Source organism: Bufo gargarizans, chromosome 7 (assembly GCF_014858855.1).
Source record: "Bufo gargarizans isolate SCDJY-AF-19 chromosome 7, ASM1485885v1, whole genome shotgun sequence".
In the NCBI taxonomy this organism is placed as follows: Eukaryota; Metazoa; Chordata; class Amphibia; order Anura; family Bufonidae; genus Bufo; species Bufo gargarizans.
In genome coordinates, this window is record NC_058086.1 from 2642040 (window position 1) to 2662576 (window position 20537).

The 20537-nt window shown below is 47.0% G+C and overlaps 1 protein-coding gene across 1 annotated transcript in view; it reads right to left on the minus strand.

Moving 5' to 3' along the window:
• Positions 1-238: 238 nt before the first annotated feature.
• CSDC2 (cold shock domain containing C2) overlaps positions 239-20537 on the minus strand; it is a 39348-nt gene continuing 19049 nt past the window's right edge. The window contains exons 2-4 of the mRNA XM_044301690.1: positions 17970-18181; positions 12257-12379; positions 239-424 (exon numbers count right to left, since the gene is read on the minus strand). Coding sequence (XP_044157625.1) covers positions 262-424; positions 12257-12379; positions 17970-18139 — 456 coding nt within the window. The 5' untranslated portion in view covers positions 18140-18181 and the 3' untranslated portion in view covers positions 239-261. The remainder of the gene's footprint in view (positions 425-12256; positions 12380-17969; positions 18182-20537) is intronic.

Consider the following 20537-nt stretch of genomic DNA (forward strand, 5'->3'; position numbering starts at 1 on the left):
GGACCCTGATAGTATATTGGTTGAAATTAAACTCAATGACATTAGTACAAGTGAGGAGCCTGGGAATTAACTACAGATCTTAGGGACAGCTTGAACCAGTCTTTAGTCGCCATCTTCATTAATAAAGAAAAATATCCCAGCATGACTGGGTCAATCTTTCCTGAAGATCTGGTATGACTCTTGAAGGCGCAGAACTGGGTAAATATGGCAGTTTTATGTCTCTTTTTGGTCCTCACCACTTATGGAAGGCTTTGATACATTTTAGGAGCTGATTATCTGCCCTGACCAGGTCTCATGCTTTGTGTGAGGAGAAAGGTGAGTCAGGATAACTTCCACAGCTTGCAATTTCTGGTTCTTGGGTGGGATCGGGCACATCTTGTATGTTACCTCATCTCCTTCCACAGGTACATATTCCCCCTCAATGCTGTAATAAGTAAGAAATAGTAGTAAGATAATTAATTTCCACAAAATATAATTCCAATCCCACAGCATTTTATATAAAAAAAAAAACACCAAAGTGCGTCCATAATGCAAGTTTTTTTTCTTTATATAACTATTTTGTGCTGGTCTAAAATTCACAAGATCAGTGAACACAGTTTGAGGGGACAGTGCATGGACTTTGTTCTAATGATTGATAGGGTTACAGCATCTGGCACTTTGATCAAAACCCTGGTTTTTATAGCAGTACAGTTATCAGTATAAGTTACAGTTACACTTAGAAGCGGTTGTCTCACCTCAGCATGTGACATTATTATTTATGCGTAAAATGGTAATATAAGTAACTTACTAAATTACCTTTGTTTTTAGTAATGGCTCCTGTCCTTGCATCATTGAATTTTGCTGCTCTTTATGCACTGCTTTTCTCTAGGGGTTACGGTTTCAGCAGCAGTGGCAGTGATTGCATACTAACATAAAAAAGCTGGCCTTTTGTTTATGGTAATTTTAATCTCTATGTGATTCTCCGAGGGATATTCAACCCTATTTGTCCAAAATGCTTGTATAAAAATTGACTTAATGCATGGATTATTCTAATGTGCTGTTAATACCGCATTATATATGTAAAACCTTAATAAAGATTATATATAAAAAAAAAAAAAGCTGGCTTTTCTGGTGGCTGGGATTGCAGGAGCTGGTGCGCATAGAGTCACGAGCAGGCACAGTGGCTCCCTCCCCAGCCGCCTCATACACTGCTGTTGTTCCACTGAGCCGGCCAAGGCTGCTATTGAATCATTAGCAGACTCAGGAACGCGTGCACATCACAGCATCCTAGCACTGCATGTTGCCTTTTCTGCCTTTAAGACTAGCTGGCGCTGCCACCTAGAGCGCCAAAAGTCCAGGCCTGCAGCACTGAAGGAATAAATTGAGACAACCGCTTCAGTTACTGAAAAATAAACAGTTGCTGGAAAATTAATTTTGGAGGTGTCTTATGAAAAGAGGTTTTTCAGCCATCCAATTATATGTACTATACCATCTAAGGAATCCATATTACATAGGTACTTAGGCTGAAAAAAGTCAGATGTCAAATTTTCCGTCCAGATGCGATACATGCAGCGAATGCCTAGTATGCAGACTGAATCCTGACCCATTCATTTCAGTGGGTCTGCGCACACGAGCATACTTTTTTATACATCATCTCTGCGTTCAGCATATTCTATATTGTGCATTTTTCACGCAGACCTGGCTCCATAGAAGTGAAAGAGGCTTGTGTGAAAAACGGAAGGTATCCGGATGCAATGTGTTTTCCATTGATGTTTGCTGGGGGATGTAGATTGTTCTTCTTCAGATGTTTTTCATGCACATGAAAAACACAAGCAATAGGTATACAATCTGGACGAAAAAAAGCAACACACCGAACGCAATTTTATTTATTTACTTTTTTCCATATATGGTTAGCTCCTATATCTAAAGGGGTTGTCCAGGTTCAGAGCTGAACCCAAACATACCCATAATTTCACCCAGGCAGCCCTCCTGATGTTAGCATCGGAGCATGTCATGCTCTAATGCGCTCCCTTGCCCTGCGCTGGATTGCACAGGGCAAGGGCTCTTTTATTTACAATAACACACTGCCGGGCAGAGGCTTCTGTCCAGCAGTCACCAGCTCTGATGGGCTGGCTTTAGTGCTGCCCTAGTCGTTTTACAGGCTAGGGCAGCGCTAAAGCCTGCCCATCAGTGTTGGGCAGAGGCCTCTGCCTGGCAGCCCCACGGAGAGCCTGGTATGTCCTCGAAACTCCAAAAAATGCCTTTGCCCTGCCCAATTTAGCGCAGGGCAAAGAAGAGCATCGGAGCATGAAATGCTCCGATGCTCAAGTCAGGGGGCCTGCCTAGGTGAAAATAGGGATATGTCCGGGTTCAGCTCTGAACCCGGACAACCCCTTTAACATATATTATATGTAAATTTAATCTAACCCATGACATGATATTAAGCTAGTAGCGGAAAAGAGGATCTGCTTAGGCGCAAGAACACTAATGGAGGCGGTCGTGATCATCAAATAAAAATTCCTTCTTTATTTGAGACAAGTGTATGTGTACATTAAAACAATGCGTTTCGGGGATAGTTAGTTCCCCTTCATCAGGTTAAATAGGGGGTATTACAAACATGCAGAAAAGCTATACGCTAATAGATATTTATTGTATATTGTTTAGGAAAATATGCATTGTCGCTCGTCTTGTAAGATGTATTGTCATCTTGTAATTGCTATAACTATCATTCAGGGTGCATTCGGTTTTGTATAGAGTATGATCGGTGTTAGTATTTACTGGCACTATGGCAACGGCAGCTGGTACGCCTATCAAGGTTGTTGTGCACGTCACTGCCGTGCGCTGCGGAGCGGTATCATGTGGGAGCATCGATTGGCGCGTCAGTCGGTGGGCCCTCCCTTATCATGGCTGGCGCATCTTATTATGACACGGCACACATCACCCAGTTGGACGCGCCATTTATACAACACATCAGGGTGAGTGCCTGTGGCACCTTTTTTCCCTTATAATGTGGTGGATTTTGACCATTAGTTACCTCCTGATGAAGCTGGTGTGAACGCAATGCACACCCCTGGACACATAACCTCCGATCAGGTCTTTAGGTGGGTTCTACTTGTAGGATGTTTTTATATTGTTAGATAGGGGCACATTTATTAATACCTGCGTTTTAGACGCCGGTCTTAATAAAGGCCCATTGCAGGCGGTGGTTCCACCGAAGTAATTATCCAGTGCCAGTTAAAAATGTAAGCCAGCTTCAGAGCTGTCTTACATTTAGACCATTTTCTACCCCTAAAACAACTAACCGTTGCGCCACCATCTACACCTGAAATGCGCCTAATTTAGGCATATTTCAGAATAGTAAATGACCCCCATAGTGTTTATTTTGGAGCCTGGTGAGACACGTGTAAGGCCGATTCATTGGCCTGTGTTTGTGGGAGGGGCTTGGCCGCCTATATCAGCCGTCAGCACCCTCCCACATGTGTACGACGTACGAAGTTCAGGATCCCGGAGCGTGCGTTGTACCTGTCAGTCCTGCCGAACAGGCCAGGTAAGCGGACGTCCGGTTGTGCGGTCGGCCCGGTTGGTAAGCGGGTCCCGCGCTCCGGAACACTTCGCCCCCCGTCCCGCTCCCGCTCGTGTCCCCACTCCCGCTCGTGTCATGGAGGTGGTGGAGCACAGCGGCAGACCGCGCCTCCCTCCTCCGCCGCTTCTGCTCACCTTCACAGGCGCGGCTCACGCTACATGTCGCCGGCGCTGCCCCGCTCCCCCACGTGGTGTGGGCGTGGCATCCAGCGGCGGGGCCCGCCCCCCAGTTGAGGGGTAGCGCCCCTGCCACCCCCCCCCCCCAGCCTCTGTCTAAGCCAGGGGGCACCACCGTGTCCCCACGCGGTGGATTTGCCCAGCCGACGGTGGGTCGGCCCTCCGGACTCAGGGGGGCACCACCGCACTGGGCAATCCACCAGGGAGCGGTGGGCCTCCCACGTGGCTCGATGTTCAGGAGAACAGGGGGGAAGGCGGCGCCATGTCCAGAACCCCCCCCCCCCCTGTTCCAGTTATGCCAGGGGGCTAAGCCGGTTCCCCACGCGGCGGGCGCGCTCAGCCGGCGGAGGGTCGGCCCACAGATGGCAGGAGGGCACCCTCGCACTGGGCGCTCCGCCAGGGACCGGCGAGGCCCCCCACGCGGCATTTTCATTATCGGCAGGGGTAGGCCCTCACCACTGGGGGTCCTCCCTGCGCCGATCCAGGCCTGAGGGCGGAGCAGCTCCCCACGTGGCAGGTGTGCCCAGCCGGCGGACGGGTCAGCCCTCGAACGGAGGGCGCCCCTGCACTGCGCACCCTGCCAGGGACACGCGTCACTCTCCACGTGGCGAAAAAAAAAAAAAAAAAAAAATAGTGTAGGGTGAGGCGCGAGCTGTTGCTCACAAGTATCCCCCCGCTTGGTCCTCTGTGTCAGGGAGCTCCGCGCTCCCCACGCGGTACAGTGGAACATGGTGGGGGATGCAATGGCCAGCGCCACACACACACACTAAAGTCTGGCACGGGCCGCCGTGCTGCTTAGGTAGGTAGGGGTCCACCACATACGACAGACAGAGTCGGGGGGGGGCCAGAGAAAAAAAAAAAAAAAAAAACTCAATCAACGCCATCCCCATCCGTTGTTCAAATCCACTGCCCACAGCTCGCGCTCCGTCAGTTTGTACCCCACGTATTGATTTGTTTTCTGTGCTGCTTGTTTCCCAGGTCAGAGCAAGAAGAAAATTTTTATATTTTTCTCAAACATACACACAAGAGAAGCCAGTCTAGGATTCACCGAGTTCTCACGAACAAGGTAGCGGGGGCTCACGTCAGTGGACGGGAGGCATTGATCACTAGCAAGGGAAAGGTCTCATGCACTCTTTTACGTCCAGGTTTCCTTTTCCATTTAAAAACATCCGTGGGGTTCAGAACAGTGTTCCTCAGTTGGTAAGTAAAGTCAGGTCCTGGCATGTACCTTCAGGTGGCGGTTCCTGGCCACTCTTCCACGGCCGTCAGGGGTTAGGGTGCGTGCTTCACAGGGACAGTGCACCTTTTTCTACCACGTTGTCAAACAGCCTCACGCACTTGGTGGTCGCCCAGGGTAGCCGGTCACCTTGCATTATTTTCTCCACAGCTGTGATGTCGCACGCATCTGATATCATGGAAGCATCAGTGGATGAGAATGCTGCAGGGACGTCCGAAGGGGGCAGCACGTTATCCCTCCGTGCTTGGACTATCCCCAAGCTGATGGCGGAGCTGACGAGACGGGGTGTTCCTTTCCCGGCGTCAGCTAGGAAAGCAGAGCTATACCGGTTATGGAAAGATTCCCTGGTGCCCAGCGGCGGTGATCCCCCCGCAGCCACGATACAGGCATCGCTGGCCCAATTACACCTCATGCTGAACAACTTGACTTCGGCCGTCACGTCCATACAGGCTAGACTCGAGTCAGTCGAGGCTCACAACTCGGCAGTGTCAGTTTCTTCACCCGAGCCTCCGGTCGCCTCCACCTCGGCGGCAGTAGACATCCGCACTGCCCAGCCAGTCCCCAACGTGGCTCCGTCTCACTTTGTCCCCATCAACATCAGGAAGGACATCCTTGAGGGTAGGGACATCAACCTCGCTTCGCTACTGATAGCCTCCAGGGACCTTTCCGACAACAAGGTCATAGCCTGCGGGGAAGTCTCGGTGGTGCTGAGAAGCCGCGACCACCGGCTCAATCGCAAACTGAACATTCCAGAGTTCGTCATGGCTTTCAGCCTTTTCAGGGACGTCATCTGTACTGCCAGGCCGGACAGGAGGGAGGAGCTAGACCTATACCTCTTTAGGGTCACTGAGTTGGGACATAGGTATGGTGGTAATGCGTTCTACGATTACCACTGTTCATTCTCAGCCAAAGCGGCCGCAGCCCTGTCCCAGTTTCAACATGTCACAGACTGGTCCGTCCTGGACACTGAGTTGTTCTGCAGACACTTTGCAGGCCTGAAGGCTCCCTCCTGTTCGGCTTGTCAGTCTATCTTCCACTCAGTAGAGTGGTGCCATAAGTCGGCAGCCGCCACGACGTCATACCCCTCCAGCTCTTCAGCAGGACCACTCGACATCTTCAGGCCCCCCAATTCAGTAGACAAACTAGGACGACCCATTGTCCAGTTAGGTAGGGCACAGATATGCAACAATTTTAATTACGCGTCTTGTCATTTCGGCCAGTGCCGCTTGTTGCATATCTGTACCAACTGCTTCAGGGCTCACCCCCGAGTAGCTTGTTCATTAAAGTCGGTGAAAAATTATATGAGCGTGGTCGATACTAATCGTCTACAAGCAATGTTGCAAGGTCATCACAACCCAGGATTCGTGCAGTTCCTGGTGTCAGGGTTCCATGAAGGGTTCCACACAGGGTTAATCACGACCCCCGAGGTCACGCATGAGTGCGGGAACCTTCAGTCAGCCGAAAGGAATCCTGGCTCAGTAGACACACTCATAGAAGCCGAGTTAGCTAAAGGGTTCTTAATCGGTCCTTTTGAAGCACCCCCATTTCAACGGTGGAGAGTCAGTCCCGTAGGAGTCGTCACAGGCAAGTTCAGTAAGAAGGAGAGACTCATCATTGACTTGTCTGCCCCACATGGTTCACAGGTTCCCAGTCTCAATTCCCTCATTCCTTCAGAAGAAGTGGGCATGAGGTATGCTTCCATAGACCAAGCCATCGCCATCATCATGCAGACAGGTCCCGGGTCCGCATTGTCCAAAGCAGATATATCGGACGCTTTCAAACTGCTCCCCATTATGCCAGCACTCTGGCAATGGCACGGTATCAGGTGGCGAGGCCTGTATTACTTTGCCACGAAACTCACCTTTGGTTCCAAGAGCAGCCCCTGGCTCTTCGATCAGCTGGCCCAAGCCCTCCACTGGGTTCTGGTACACAAGGTGCGCTGTGAGTTCGTCATCCATTATCTGGACGACTTCCTATTGATTGAGGGCCCAGGGGCTGCTCCTCTGGGGCTGGGGAAGCTACTGAGGTGTTTTTCCCAGTTGGGGGTACCTGTTTCTTCCAAAAAAGTAGAGGGCCCGTCCACCGTGATCACTTTTTTGGGCATCGAGTTGGACTCCCAACGCATGTTAGCCAGGTTACCCTCGGACAAGCTAACGAGAGTCCGAGAAGTGATTCACAGGTTTTCAGCCACGTCGGTGGTCACTAAGACTGACCTTCAGTCGCTACTGGGTATGCTGAATTTTGCCATGCGCATCATTCCGCAAGGCAGAACGTTTGTATCCCGCCTGCTGGCGCTCCTTAGCACCGCCCCAGAACAGGACAGCCCAGTGCGTCTGGACAGCCAGGCCTTAGCGGATCTCCGTATGTGGGATCATTTCCTGGACCAGTGGAACGGGGTGTCCCTATTCGTCCCCAAGCTGTCGTGCCAGTCCCCCTTAGTTTTCTCGGACGCGGCCGCCGGCACAGGGTTTGCCGCTGTTTTTGGCACGCACTGGGTTGCAGACAGATGGCCGGCTGAGGCGGTACTAATCCCAGGGTTCCTCCACTCCTCGGCACTGTTTGAGCTGTACCCCATCGTGGTAGCTGCTCACATATGGGGCAGTCTCTGGGCGAACCAGTCCGTCCTGTTCGTGACGGATAACGCAGCCGTCGTAGACATCCTAAATAGTGGATCGTCAAAGTCAAGCCACGTCATGGGTTTCCTTAGGCGGTTAGTTCAGCTGTCCCTATACCACCATTTCCACGTCCATAGCGCACATGTACCAGGTGAGCAAAACCTGGCTGCCGACGCCTTATCCAGGGCTAACTTTTACCGTTTCTTTCAGATCATGCCAGAGGCAGATGCGACAGGCGCCACCGCTCCTCCTCACGAGTCCTTAATGTTAACATAGCCGACCACCTTGAGACGGCCCATGCTCTGATTCGCGATTCTCTCTCGCCCAACACGACCCGAGCATATCACACCGGGTGGAAGATGTTCTGCAGGTTCCAAGGGGAGCATCCTCAGGGGGAATCCAGTTTTCCAGATTACATCCTGGCGTTTATTGGCTACTGCCACTCAGTGCACAAGCTCTCTCACAGTACAGTCAGGTCATACCTAGCGGGAGTACAACATTTTTTCTCCGTCAGTCATCCCGATCAACCATCACTTTTCACCATGCAGGCTGTTAAGGCAGCACTCAAGGGCTTAAGCAAATGCGGGCCTCAAGGCCGAGGCAGCAGGCAAGGGGTCACCGGGCCCCTCTTCCGCAATCTATCCGACATCCTGGACAGTAATCCGTTCGGGGTTTTGCCCAGCTTGGTACTCAAATCTGCCATCTATTTAGCCTTCTACGGCTTTCTGAGGCCCGGAGAGTTCACCTGCTCTTCCGGCAACAGTAAGTTCCTCACGGTCAGCCAGCTGGTCCAGAACTCCGAGGGGTTCACGTTACTGCTCAGGACGTCCAAGACCTCCCAGGTGGGCCCCCCGGTCCCGGTGTCCTTCTATCCCACTTCACACCAGTGGTGCCCCGTCACGGTGCTCCGTCAGCTACGGTCCGCCTTGTCGGGGTCTGGGCCTAACAGCCCACTGTTACCCTTCGGGGTGGTTCCACTCACCACCCATCAGTTCGTGTCCCATGTCAGATCACTGGTGGCCAGCCTGGGTGGTGACCCCTCCGCTATCTCGGGACATTCATTCCGCATAGGCGCTGCATCTGCAGCCTCCATGAATCAGGTACCTGCACACGTAATTCAGAAGTTAGGGCGTTGGCACTCGGCATGTTTCACCCGATACATACCTCACCCCGATACCGAAATGTCAACAGCGTTTCAGAACCTGGCTTTGTAATTTCGCCACAATAAAATACTTTGCCTATCAGTATGTCTCTTGCCCTCTTTCAGGCGTCCCTCCACGACGCGGTTGCGGCACAACTCTGACCGCTTAGGGTTAGGTTCCCTAGGTTAGGGTCAGGTACGTACCTGGTGGCCCCGACCACAAGTGTAAGGCCGATTCATTGGCCTGTGTTTGTGGGAGGGGCTTGGCCGCCTATATCAGCCGTCAGCACCCTCCCACATGTGTACGACGTACGAAGTTCTCCCTCCCACCCGACCCCCTTTTTCTGTTACTCTCAAAGGGGATGCCCTCTTTCAGGCGTCCCTCCACGACGCGGTTGCGGCACAACTCTGACCGCTTAGGGTTAGGTTCCCTAGGTTAGGGTCAGGTACGTACCTGGTGGCCCCGACCACAATTGTGTTTTGTATTCCACCTGGGACATGTGGTACATCTTACTGGAGGGTATGTCACTTGTACTCGGGATTACAATTATGGTTACCCTTACCATTGTCAGATTTTTTTTCTGACTCTATTATATCTTTCTAATTATGCTTGTTTGCTTTTATTCTTAATAAAACTTTATACTCTAGTATATACTACTTCTGGGTATCATAATTTGTTCCCTTGGGGACAATTCTGTAGGGGTTTTTGATGAATTGAGATGCCCTTATTACTGTTTGAAGCTTGTTTGTAATGACATGATGTTATCTTATATATGCCATCACTTACATTATTGGAGGGGACACTGACATATTTTGCATTAATTTGAGGCTCAGGCCCCTTCAGCACTTTCTTTGCATAATACCTCTCTTGACCGGGTGGTATGCACAAAACTGCAATTCAGCTCCATTGAATTGAAGTGCAGAAGGCAGAAGACGTATGCAATATAACAATATTCTGATGATTAGTGGAAAGTTTTGGTTTCAAAGTAAGCATACTGCCATGTAGGCTACATGCCCAAAATATAACATGACATTTCTTGTGAAAATTCAATTCTCCAATGCTGACAAGTGATTCTTTCAATTTTTAGACAAATCCAGTTTTCAGAGCACCTTGGACAGGACCACCCCACTTGGTGCACAATCATTTCTTATAACACTGTCCAGAATGACATTCTCTGGTATGAATGACAGACGCTGAGATTTCAGAGCTGGTAGCGATGATGGAGAGAACTCTAGGTGCACCAAAAACATTTGCTTAACAGTAAATAGAAGCATTTCTTAATACTAGGGTCCATTCACACGACCGTGTCTGTTTTGTGGACCGCAAACCACGGATCGGCAAAACATGGACACTGGCTGTATGAACCCCGCATGCCCGCGGGGGCAAAATAAAGTGGCAATATGAGAGGATCACTCTCATATTGCCACTTTATTTAATAGATGTTTTAATCAACATGTATCTATATAGGTATTTACTACATGGTCAAATATATTATGAATATAGAATACGCACTACAGATATTATGGTAGTCCATATATGGCAATCATTATTCCAGGCCAGAGTTTGAGAAATACCCATATCCCATCATCCTTCTCTGACCAATTATGGCATAAAAAACGTGAATTCATCATTTGCTGATACTGCCACTGAGGAAGGGGAGGTACCCTGAAACGCGTCTGGCCCTGAGGTTTCAGCAAGCACCCACATTATTAGCGGTGTCATTGGATTCTAAAGACGTCTACTAAGATCCGGACTAAAGCCCTCTGGTGGAACGCATTGCGCATATTTGGAACGCACAGCTGACTATTTCCGACGTAACTTATGTAGATCACGTGGAGACTAATCAGTCACGTGAAGATGCCGCCAGGTCACGTGGGACGCCGCGCTACGACCGCGAGACCACACGGGAGGCAGTAAAGGTGTCCGGGCGGTAGGAGAAGCAAGAAGCTGAAAGTTCACAGCGCAGTGGTAACGTACTCATCTAATTATATTTCCACATCGCCAGTTTATAGCCAATTTGGGAATCCATCCAGCTACATTAGATGGACATATTTCAACATAGAAGTGACTGCCTTCTTATAGGACTATCTTGGTCATAACTGATGCCGTCATAGCCTATTGGGATATTAATTAGAAACATTGACATTAGTCATTCTATTGTAAGTCCAATTTGAGGCTTACATCAACGAGATACGCTATTGTGTGGCTCATACCAGAGCATTCTAGCGTTATCCTCTCCTACTATTATATTATCCAGCCGCATGGTTTTATCCTAAGTGATTTTATTTTGTGTGATTTTAATCTGTGATTTACTTGATGCAATTTTATGTGTATGGTTTACTTTGATGCGATTTTATGCATATGAGGTGTCCTTTCATGATTAAACTATATCATTGAATTTGCTGCCCACAGTTCTCAAATAATTGAGTGCCCCTCCTTTTTATGAATTTATCACTGTTTGGAGGTGGGTGTACCCAGAGGAGTGCACCTAATCCATACGAGGTTCTCGGGTGAGCCACTTAAAGGGAGTCTGTCACCACATTTTAGCATGTTAGACCGTTAAAATAGGGTTATGTGATCCAGCCAGAACATAAAAACGGTACCTTTGTGGTAGAAAACGGACTTTTCAATTTGCAGAAAACGAACTTATAAGATTATCTTCTGAGCCCTCTCAAGTGCCCAGGGCGGTCTCTCAATCCTCGGAGCCCCAGGCAGGCACCTCCTAAACGGCTGATAACTCCGCCCTCCGTGCGCCTCTGCCCGCCCGTTTACTCCCCTCCCCTGTCCCTTTCCACTGCGGCAGTGCGGTACAAATCGTAGCGGTCGCATGCGCAATGCGATGCCCGCTCCTGGCAGGGCATCGCAATACCTATTGCGCATGCGCCCGCTACGATTTTACCGCACAGCCGCAGTGGAAAGGGACAGGGGAGGGGAGTAAACGGGCGGGCAGAGGCGCACGGAGGGCGGAGTTATCAGCCGTTTAGGAGGTGCCTGCCTGGGGCTCCGAGGATTGAGAGACCGCCCTGGGCACTTGAGAGGGCTCAGAAGATAATCTTATAAGTTTGTTTTCTGCAAATTGAAAAGTCCGTTTTCTACCACAAAGGTACCGTTTTTATGTTCTGGCTGGATCACATAACCCTATTTTAACGGTCTAACATGCTAAAATGTGGTGACAGACTCCCTTTAACAGTTATCTTAGTCTATGGTTATGTATTGGTATACATGCCCTACATGGTAGTGTACTCTGAAACTGATACTGGAGGTGGCAGATTCCCTTTGAATTGTCAGGGACCTCCTTTCAAGACATTCTACAGTACATGTATTTTTTTTAGGGTAGTGATTATCTAAAGTGGCCTAAATGGGAGGAAATGCTCAAAAACCCCAAACACTGTGGCATGTTTATAACCGGGGGAGCAATTCCTCCGCATGTGATCCGTTGCTAAAGGCAATTCCCAGCAAAAATGCATACAGTAAATTATCAAACTACTTTTTAAAATTATTATGATACAGTAAAGAGCACTTACTCAGAAATGTGTACATATATGTCTTCTGTTCCATTTTCAGGAGTGATGAACCCATGACCCTGGGAACGAGAGAACTGCTTGCAAACACCCTTGTAGATTGGTCCTGCAGATGCTCTTGCAGTGCTAATAGGAACATAAATATGTAGGTTGAACATTGTCCCTCTAATAGCATACACTACTCAAAAAAAGTTTGGGATATTTGGCTATTCAGGTAAAATTGGAAAACATTAAAAGTTCATGCTACGGTAAAGTAGGGCATTTAAGTAGAAGCAGCAATGGTGATTTCCTCATCTCAAACAATTTATTGAAACAAAAGCCAACAACAGTGGTGGGTATACCCCCACAGAAAATGTCAATGTCTCAATGCCATGTGGCCTTGAGTATCAATTACAGCTTGAAAACAACATCTCATGCTGTTCACAAGTCGACTTATTGTCTGCTGAGGCATGGGATTCCACTCTTCTTGAAGGGCGGCCCTCACGTCATTGAGGTTCTGAGGAACAGAGTTACGAGCCTCTACACGGCAACTGAGCTGATCCCATAGGTTTTCAGTGGGATTCAGGTCTGGAGAAAGTGCAGGCCACTCCATTTGAGGTACCCCAGTCTCCAGCAGCCGTTCCCTAATGATGCGACCTCGATAAGCTGGCGCATTGTTGTTCATCAAGATGAAATTAGGCCTGTGTTGTTCATGTAGAGGGACAATGACTGGGTTAATGATGTTATTCATGTAGTATGGGCTTGTCACTGTACCATTCACAAAGTGTAGGGAAGTTCTGTATTGACTAGATACACCTGCCTACACTGTAACACCACCCACCACCAAAAGCTTGTCTAGTGACAACAGTGGCTGATGCTTAGCACTCCCCTTGACGTCTCCAACATTGTTGGCGGCCATCATTTCTGCTCAGCGTGATTTGACATTCAGCAGTGAACAGCACTGAGGGCCACTGGTCCCTTGTCCAGTGTAGATGCTCCCTGGTCCATGCAAGATGAAGATGCCTATGGTCAGGTACCCTTGCATGTCATCTAGCAGGCAGACCAGCAGATGTAAACGGTTTTGAAGGGTCTGATGCGACACTTGGGTATCTCTCACCTCCCCATCCAGTTCTGCAGGGCATTATTCACAATGAAGCAGTCATCAGTGTGGGATGTGACCAAAGGATGTCAATTCCTATGCCTTTCTGTGACTCTTTCAATCTCTCTGTATCTCTGTTGTAACCTCCTGATGACACTCTAAGCTCAGTGGCGACTTCCATCTGAGAACATCCTGCTTGAAGCCTTGCAATGGCGAGGTACTGTTGATCAATTGTTAGGTGTCATCTTGGTCTCATGATGTCAAAATGTGAACAGCATGATGAGGAGGACTGTTTAAATACCAATTCTAACTGAACCAGAAAATTTGGTGATTCATGGATCAAACACCTGTTGTGAATTTTGCCGTTAAAGGGAAGCTGTCACCAGGATTTTGTGTATAGAGCTGAGGACATGGGTAGCTCTATACACAAAATCCTGGTGACAGGTTCCCTTTAAGCTACTTGTTAGAGAACAGCAGGTTGTGCAAAAAATACTGAAACATTGAACAGTTGGACATGCAGCCACAAATAGCAGTAAATAAAAAAAATATAAAAATTGGTGGTGGTCAGAGGTCACAGACCACCAATTTGATCTCACATCTTCAAATATCAGATCATTTTTAACTGGATTTCTCTGTCAAGCACATAAGGACTTGGTCTATTTTAGTTCTTCAGGATGCAGTGTTTTTCTTTACAGTTTTTTGGGAACCACTCTTATACAATGTACACATCTAAGGCTACTTTACTTTCAATATATCTTTATTGAAGAGTTTTGTCATAAATCCAAAGAAAACATTGGTCAAAGGAATCATACATAATACCCGTGCAACGGGACGTGTTACAATAGCGTGCAATTATCTCAGGAGCAAGATAGTGGTATACACTCCAATGAATATATCTGTAGGACAGTCTGCTGTAATATTAGTACATTCCAGTGGCAATGTTTAACAAAGTGAACATGAGGAGAAACCAAAAAGTAGAAAATAAGAAAAGAAAAGAAAGCGGCAGAGCTTGTATTGCAGACCAAGACTATGAGATGTACATCCTAGACATCCAACAGCGCGAACATATTGGCTCGTTAGTATATGACTTTTGTGTACAGAGGCTGCATATATCAACTCGTCAGGCGATGGGTGGGTTGATCCACTGCGCCCATTCCCTTTCAAACCTGTGTGATGCGAAACCCTTGTGAGCAATAATTTTTTCATCTAAGGCTACTTTCACACAAGCGGCAAGGAACTCTGGCAGGCTGTTGTGAAGATTTGCAGCATAATCAGCGCCTTCTTCCCCTTCCACACCACATATGCCAGTTTTAAAAAAGGCATGGCATGGGCGGTCCAGCAGGCCCGTCTCATTTATCATTTTGTACGACAGTTTTTGGCGTAAAAAATTGTCTAAATCTACACCAGCAAGAGAGCTGGCGTAGACTTAAGGCTGTTGTACGCCAGCAGTGGATGCGCCTAAGTTATGTAGAGGCCGGCACCTCTATATAACCTAGGAGCATCAAGCGCCAGCACAGGGTTCGACAAGGTCACATTAAGTTCACCTGTAAAGGTTAGAGTGCATATTAGGTTCATCCTGAAACTTCCCCCACAAGCCAAATATTCCTAACATTTTGTGAGTAGTGTATGTCTAAAGTACAAACTCAACAATTACATATACACTTTTCTATCTACAAATTGTTTAAATATAATCATCAGACTCCTCTCCCACTCAGTGCTGGCACAAGCTCCGAGGTTCGCGCTGTCAGTCCTCTATATGTACTGACTGCCAGGCCAGAAGTGACAGCCCGCCCAATTCATTGGGTCTGTCACTACACTATGTTGCCCTCAGCAATGGCAGCAGAGTAGAGGTGACAGGGTCCTTTTAAATAGGTTTTCCGAGCTCCAGAAACTGATGACATACTTTTAAATAAGACCATCTATTTCAGATCCAACACCGGACACGTCTACCAAACAGCTGTTCACAGAAGGTGCCGGAATTAACACTTCACTCACTATGTAATGACTGTGCAGTGACTGCACCTCAAATAAACGGGAGCGGAGCTGCAGTAAGCTGACATTGTCACTAGTCTGAGAATGGCGCTGTGCTTCCGTTCTTCTGTCAGAAAACCTTAAATTGTCAGGTTCCCTTACCCCACGTGACTTCCGGGGGTGTGCCAGGGCGTGTGCCTCCGCGCAAGCGCAGTACGACGGCACAGTGCCTCCGCGCAAGCGAAGTACCAGGGGATGGGTAAGGTAAAATTACAGTGAGCGTTGACTCATGGACGCGCGGCGCACCCAAGAAAGCGTGCGCTCTCAGGGGTAAGGAGACCTGACAGTATTTTGTCTTGTTAAATCTCCTTACCCTCACACTGTGCACACGCGGATTGAAGCCAGCTGGCAATAATTCTGAAGAGCGTTGTGTAGTGAGGGTAAGGAGACTCTACAATCTGCGCATGCACAGTGTGAGGGTAAGGAGATTTTACAATCTGCACATGCGCAGTGTGAGGGTAAGGAGATTTTACAATCTGCGCATGCACAGTGTGAGGGTAAGGAGATTTAACAAGACAAAAGACCATCAGATCTCCTTACCCCTGAGAGTGCACGCGTGGTTGGGTGAACGTGCGGTGTCCGTGCACGTGTCTATGAGTCAACGCTCACTGTAATTTTAACTTACCCATGTCCTGGTACTGCGCTTGCGCGGAGGCGCACACCCCCGGAAGTCTAGTGGGTTAAGGCAATCTGACTAGTTAAGGTTTTCTGACAGAACACTGGCTGTGTTCTCAGTTTAGTTCTGGCATCTTCTGTGAACAGCTGATCGTGGGGGTGCCGGGTGTCAGGCCCCCACCGATCTGGCATCTATGACCTATCCTGAGAGCACTTTGTCAATATCTGGAGCACGGAAAACCCCTTTAAACCAAATATCAGCAAAATCTGACCTTTGAAATAAACAACCTGCACATGTGACCTGTAGTTTGCTGAGCTGGTAAAATTATACTTTCCTTCCTTGTCAAATACAGAAACATTTGTGCTCGCATGTCTTCACATGTTATTGGTACATCAGCATTATGAAATGATTTCACAATATCTTTGGAAGCTAGTAGCAGCCTAGAGGAGGGACAGCCTTCTGTACATGGAATATTTTTATTAAAAAATGTAGGGTGCGTGCACATGGGTGTCCTTATGTTGTTGCTTTGATAAACGATTTCTATTCACACATTTTTAGAACATGATGCAGTTTTGCAGCTTTACTTTTGTTTTCCCTTTTGTTGAGATCTTGTGCTGCAGTTCTATATAAAAGCAGAACATTTCCTGCTACTTCTGGAAAAAAACAAAAAACAAATCGGTGGTGGTCAGAGGTCACAGACCACCAATTTGATCTCACATCTTCACATCTCAGATCATTTTTAACTGGATTTCTCTGTCAATCCTATAAGGACTTGGTCTATTTTAGTTCTTCGGGATGCAGTGTTTTTCTTTACAGATTTTTGGGGAACCACTCTTATACAATGTACACATCTCACGTTTTGGGCGGATCCTTTACAGTAATACATTGAAATTCAAGGGGAGACGGATCCGTTTTCTATTGTGCCAGATTGTGTCAGACAAAACGGATCCGTCCCCATTGACTTACATTGTGTGCCAGGACGGATCCGTTTGGCTCAGTTTCGTCAAGTGGACAGCAAAACGCTGCAGGCAGCATATTGGTGTCCGCCTCCAGAGCGGAATGGAGACTGAACGGAGGCAAACTGATGCATTCTGAGCGGATCCTTAGGGCAAAACTGATCCGTTTTGGACCGCTTGTGAGAGCCCTGAACGGATCTCACAAACGGAAAGCCAAAACGTCAGTGTGAAAATAGCCTTAGGCTACTTTCACACTAGCGGCAAGGAACTCCGGCAGGCTGATCCAGCGGGTGAACAGCCTGTCGGATCCGTGCTGCCGCTAGTGCACGCATGCCCCCAGACTACAACATGTCTTAGTTTTATTTTGGCCGCCTCTCGGCATGTTGCTCTTATATAATATACATATCTAGGAGGTAAAATGGCCAGAATCAGTTTCTGTGATCCCTGCTGTAACAAGGAAATGTCAGTTATGTATTACAGACATAGGGGGTCATTTATGACCAAATATACACCACTTTTTGGCATAGATTTTGTCGGAAAGATGATTTGCTGCAAAATCTGTGCCTCCTTCCCCTTCCATATACGCCTGTTCTAAAAAAGGAGGCATGGCATGGGCGGGCAAGAGGGTGGGCCAGAAGGCCCCTCTCATTTATTGTTTTGTATGCCAGTTTCTGGCGTAGAAAATGATCGTAATTTATGCCAGAAAGAGAGCTGGTATAGATTTAAGGCTGTTGTACGCCGGCAGTGGATGTGCCTAAGTTATGTAGACGCTGGCACCGCTACATAACTTAGGTGCATCAAGCACCAGCACAGGGTTATTAGAAACTGACTTCCATAGAGAAGGCCCTGGATTTTTCACCATGAAAGTACTCTACTATGTGCATAGACAAATACACTACAAATGTGTAATTTCCTGTTAAAATGCCTTCCCAATTTTCACTATTCTGGATTTCTGAACTTTACTAAATGGAAGCCACATATACAAAATCATTACAGCTGTACATCACGGCAGTATTTATGTTGTATAATACATACGCTGAATATGTACGAGTTCTCTTAGTTGGAAGAGGGCTCGGCAGTTCTCCTAGAAAAAGGTGACTCCTCTCCCAGAGTCGGCTACCTTCTCTGTGGAATGGGTAGGAAGGACCTATCGGTGACTTTGGGGACTGAAGTGGATGGGTTGGCGTGGTGGGGTCAGAAGACATATTTGCACCTTTTTAGATGAAGTAAGGTCTACTCTTCTGTTGCTGCAACAAAAAAGAACATTGAGAAGGAATGACAAATAACGTTACTAGAAACTCTAGTATTATTTAGATATAAACATCCTAGATGTAGCTGGAGTTCTCAAGAAACAGTGAGATGAGCAAAACCTGTTTTTAGGTTATGTGGAAGCCTATGCAAAGGTTTTGGCTAGGTGACCAGACTTCTGCTGGGTGATCACCATATCTCTGATAACTATCATATAAACAATACATTTCTAAGAAACAATCAACACACTACCAGACACAGTTTTAAATTCTGATTGCAACAATGGAAACATACTGAAAATCACATACTGGTGGGCTTGCCAACTATCTAAATACCTGATCAGTATGTTAAAAATTGGAGACATTTTTCCAATGTCCGTGAAAAAACTGAAGCTGGAAGAGCTTGCATGAAATATTGTGATAATTTTCATTTACAGTGAATTCTGTTAATGTGGTCCTATCAGTGTTCTAGATTACTGTATAGACATGTATTACTTTTATTATTTATATTATTACCCTTTTCAGTAATTTATATGGTACCTACACACAGATATCCCTCACTTTGGTACCTGTCCCCACTGGGGCTCACATTCTAAATTCCAAATTAACAGACTAGTATGTTTTTTTGTGAAAACCTGAGTACTCTGAGAAAACGTGGGGAGAACATATACACTCAATGTAATCCTTCCAAATATCCCTCTTTTGGAGGGACAGTCCTTATTTTTGACCCAAGTCCCTCTGCCCCATAAGGCCCCTTTCACACGGATGAGTTTTCCACGCGGGTGCGATGCGTGAGTTGAACGCATTGCACCAGCATTGAATCCTGACCCATTCATTTCTATGGGGCTGTTCACATGAGCTGTGATTTTCACGCATCACTTATGCGTTGCGTGAAAATCGCAGCATGCTCTATATTCTGCGTTTTTCACGTAACGCAGGCCCCATAGAAATGAATGAGGTTCCGTGAAAATCGCAAGCATCCGCAAGCAAGTGTGGATGCGGTGCGATTTTCACGCATGGTTGCTAGGTGACAGTCTATTCACTGTATTATTTTCCCTTATAACATGGTTATAAGGGAAAATAATAGCATTCTGAATACAGAATGCATAGTATAATAGTGCTGGAAGGGTTAAAAAAATAAAAAAGTTAACTCACCTTATCCTCTTGATCGCGTAGTTTCCGGTCGGTCTCTTCTTTAGCTGTGGGCTAAAGGACCTGTGGTGATGTCAGATCACATGCTCCAATCACATGGTCCATCACCATGGTGATGGAGCATGTGATCTGACATCACCACAGGTCCTTTAGCCCGGGAACCGGGAACTACGCGATCAAGAGGATAAGGTGAGTTAAATTTTTTATTTTTTTAACCCTTCCAGCACTATTATACTATGCATTCTGTATTCAGAATGCTATTATTTTCCCTTATAACCATGTTATAAGGGAAAATAATACAATCTTCAGAACATCAATCCCAAGCCCGAACTTCTGTGAAGAAGTTCGGGTTTGGGTACCAAACATGCGCGATTTTTCTCACGAAAGTGCAAAACGCATTACAATGTTTTGCACTCGCGCAGAAAAATTGTGCATTTTCCCGCAACGCAACCGCCTCTTATCCGGGCAAAAAACATGACGCCCGTGTGAAAGAGGCCTAAATGTCCCTCATTTTGATCTGTGAAGAAGAAGAAAACAGTCGGAAACAGGTAAGTATTGGTAACACAATACTTTTTATTTACAGTTGACGCGTTTCAGGGGCGGAGAGCCCCCTTCATCAGGACAATATACACCACACATGAGGCGCTGCCTCCTGTCTTTCTTTTATCTTCATTTTGATCTGTGGTATAGATTTTCATTATTGCAATTACAATATTGATCCAGAAAGTGTTTGGCCGGTTCCTATGTGCATATTAGAGCCTGCCTATTTGATTATTGATGCAATTTGAATTTTAGAAATGTTTATAATTATATAATTTTGTACTATTTTGTACGAAAAAACGATTGAAGTGTATAGATAGGCAGATAAAATGGATCTTTCACACATTGAACCATAAGTGTCCCTCTTTGAACGTCCAAAAAGTTGGAAGATCAGGTTATAAAATAAATAATACAAAAACGGAAGCATTACCCTTAAATATACCCCCACAGACCCTCTTAGCCTTACAACACTCGTATAAATACTCCTGGCAAAACCACTCTCTTAAGTACTTGGGAGTCCATATCACCCCTTACTTATCCTGCTTTATATGGTGCAAACTTCCCGCCGGTCATAGCTACTATAAATACTCTCCTTAATAAGAGGAGACCCCTACATATATCCTTACTGGGCCGCATAGCAGCAATTAAGATGTCGATCTTACCC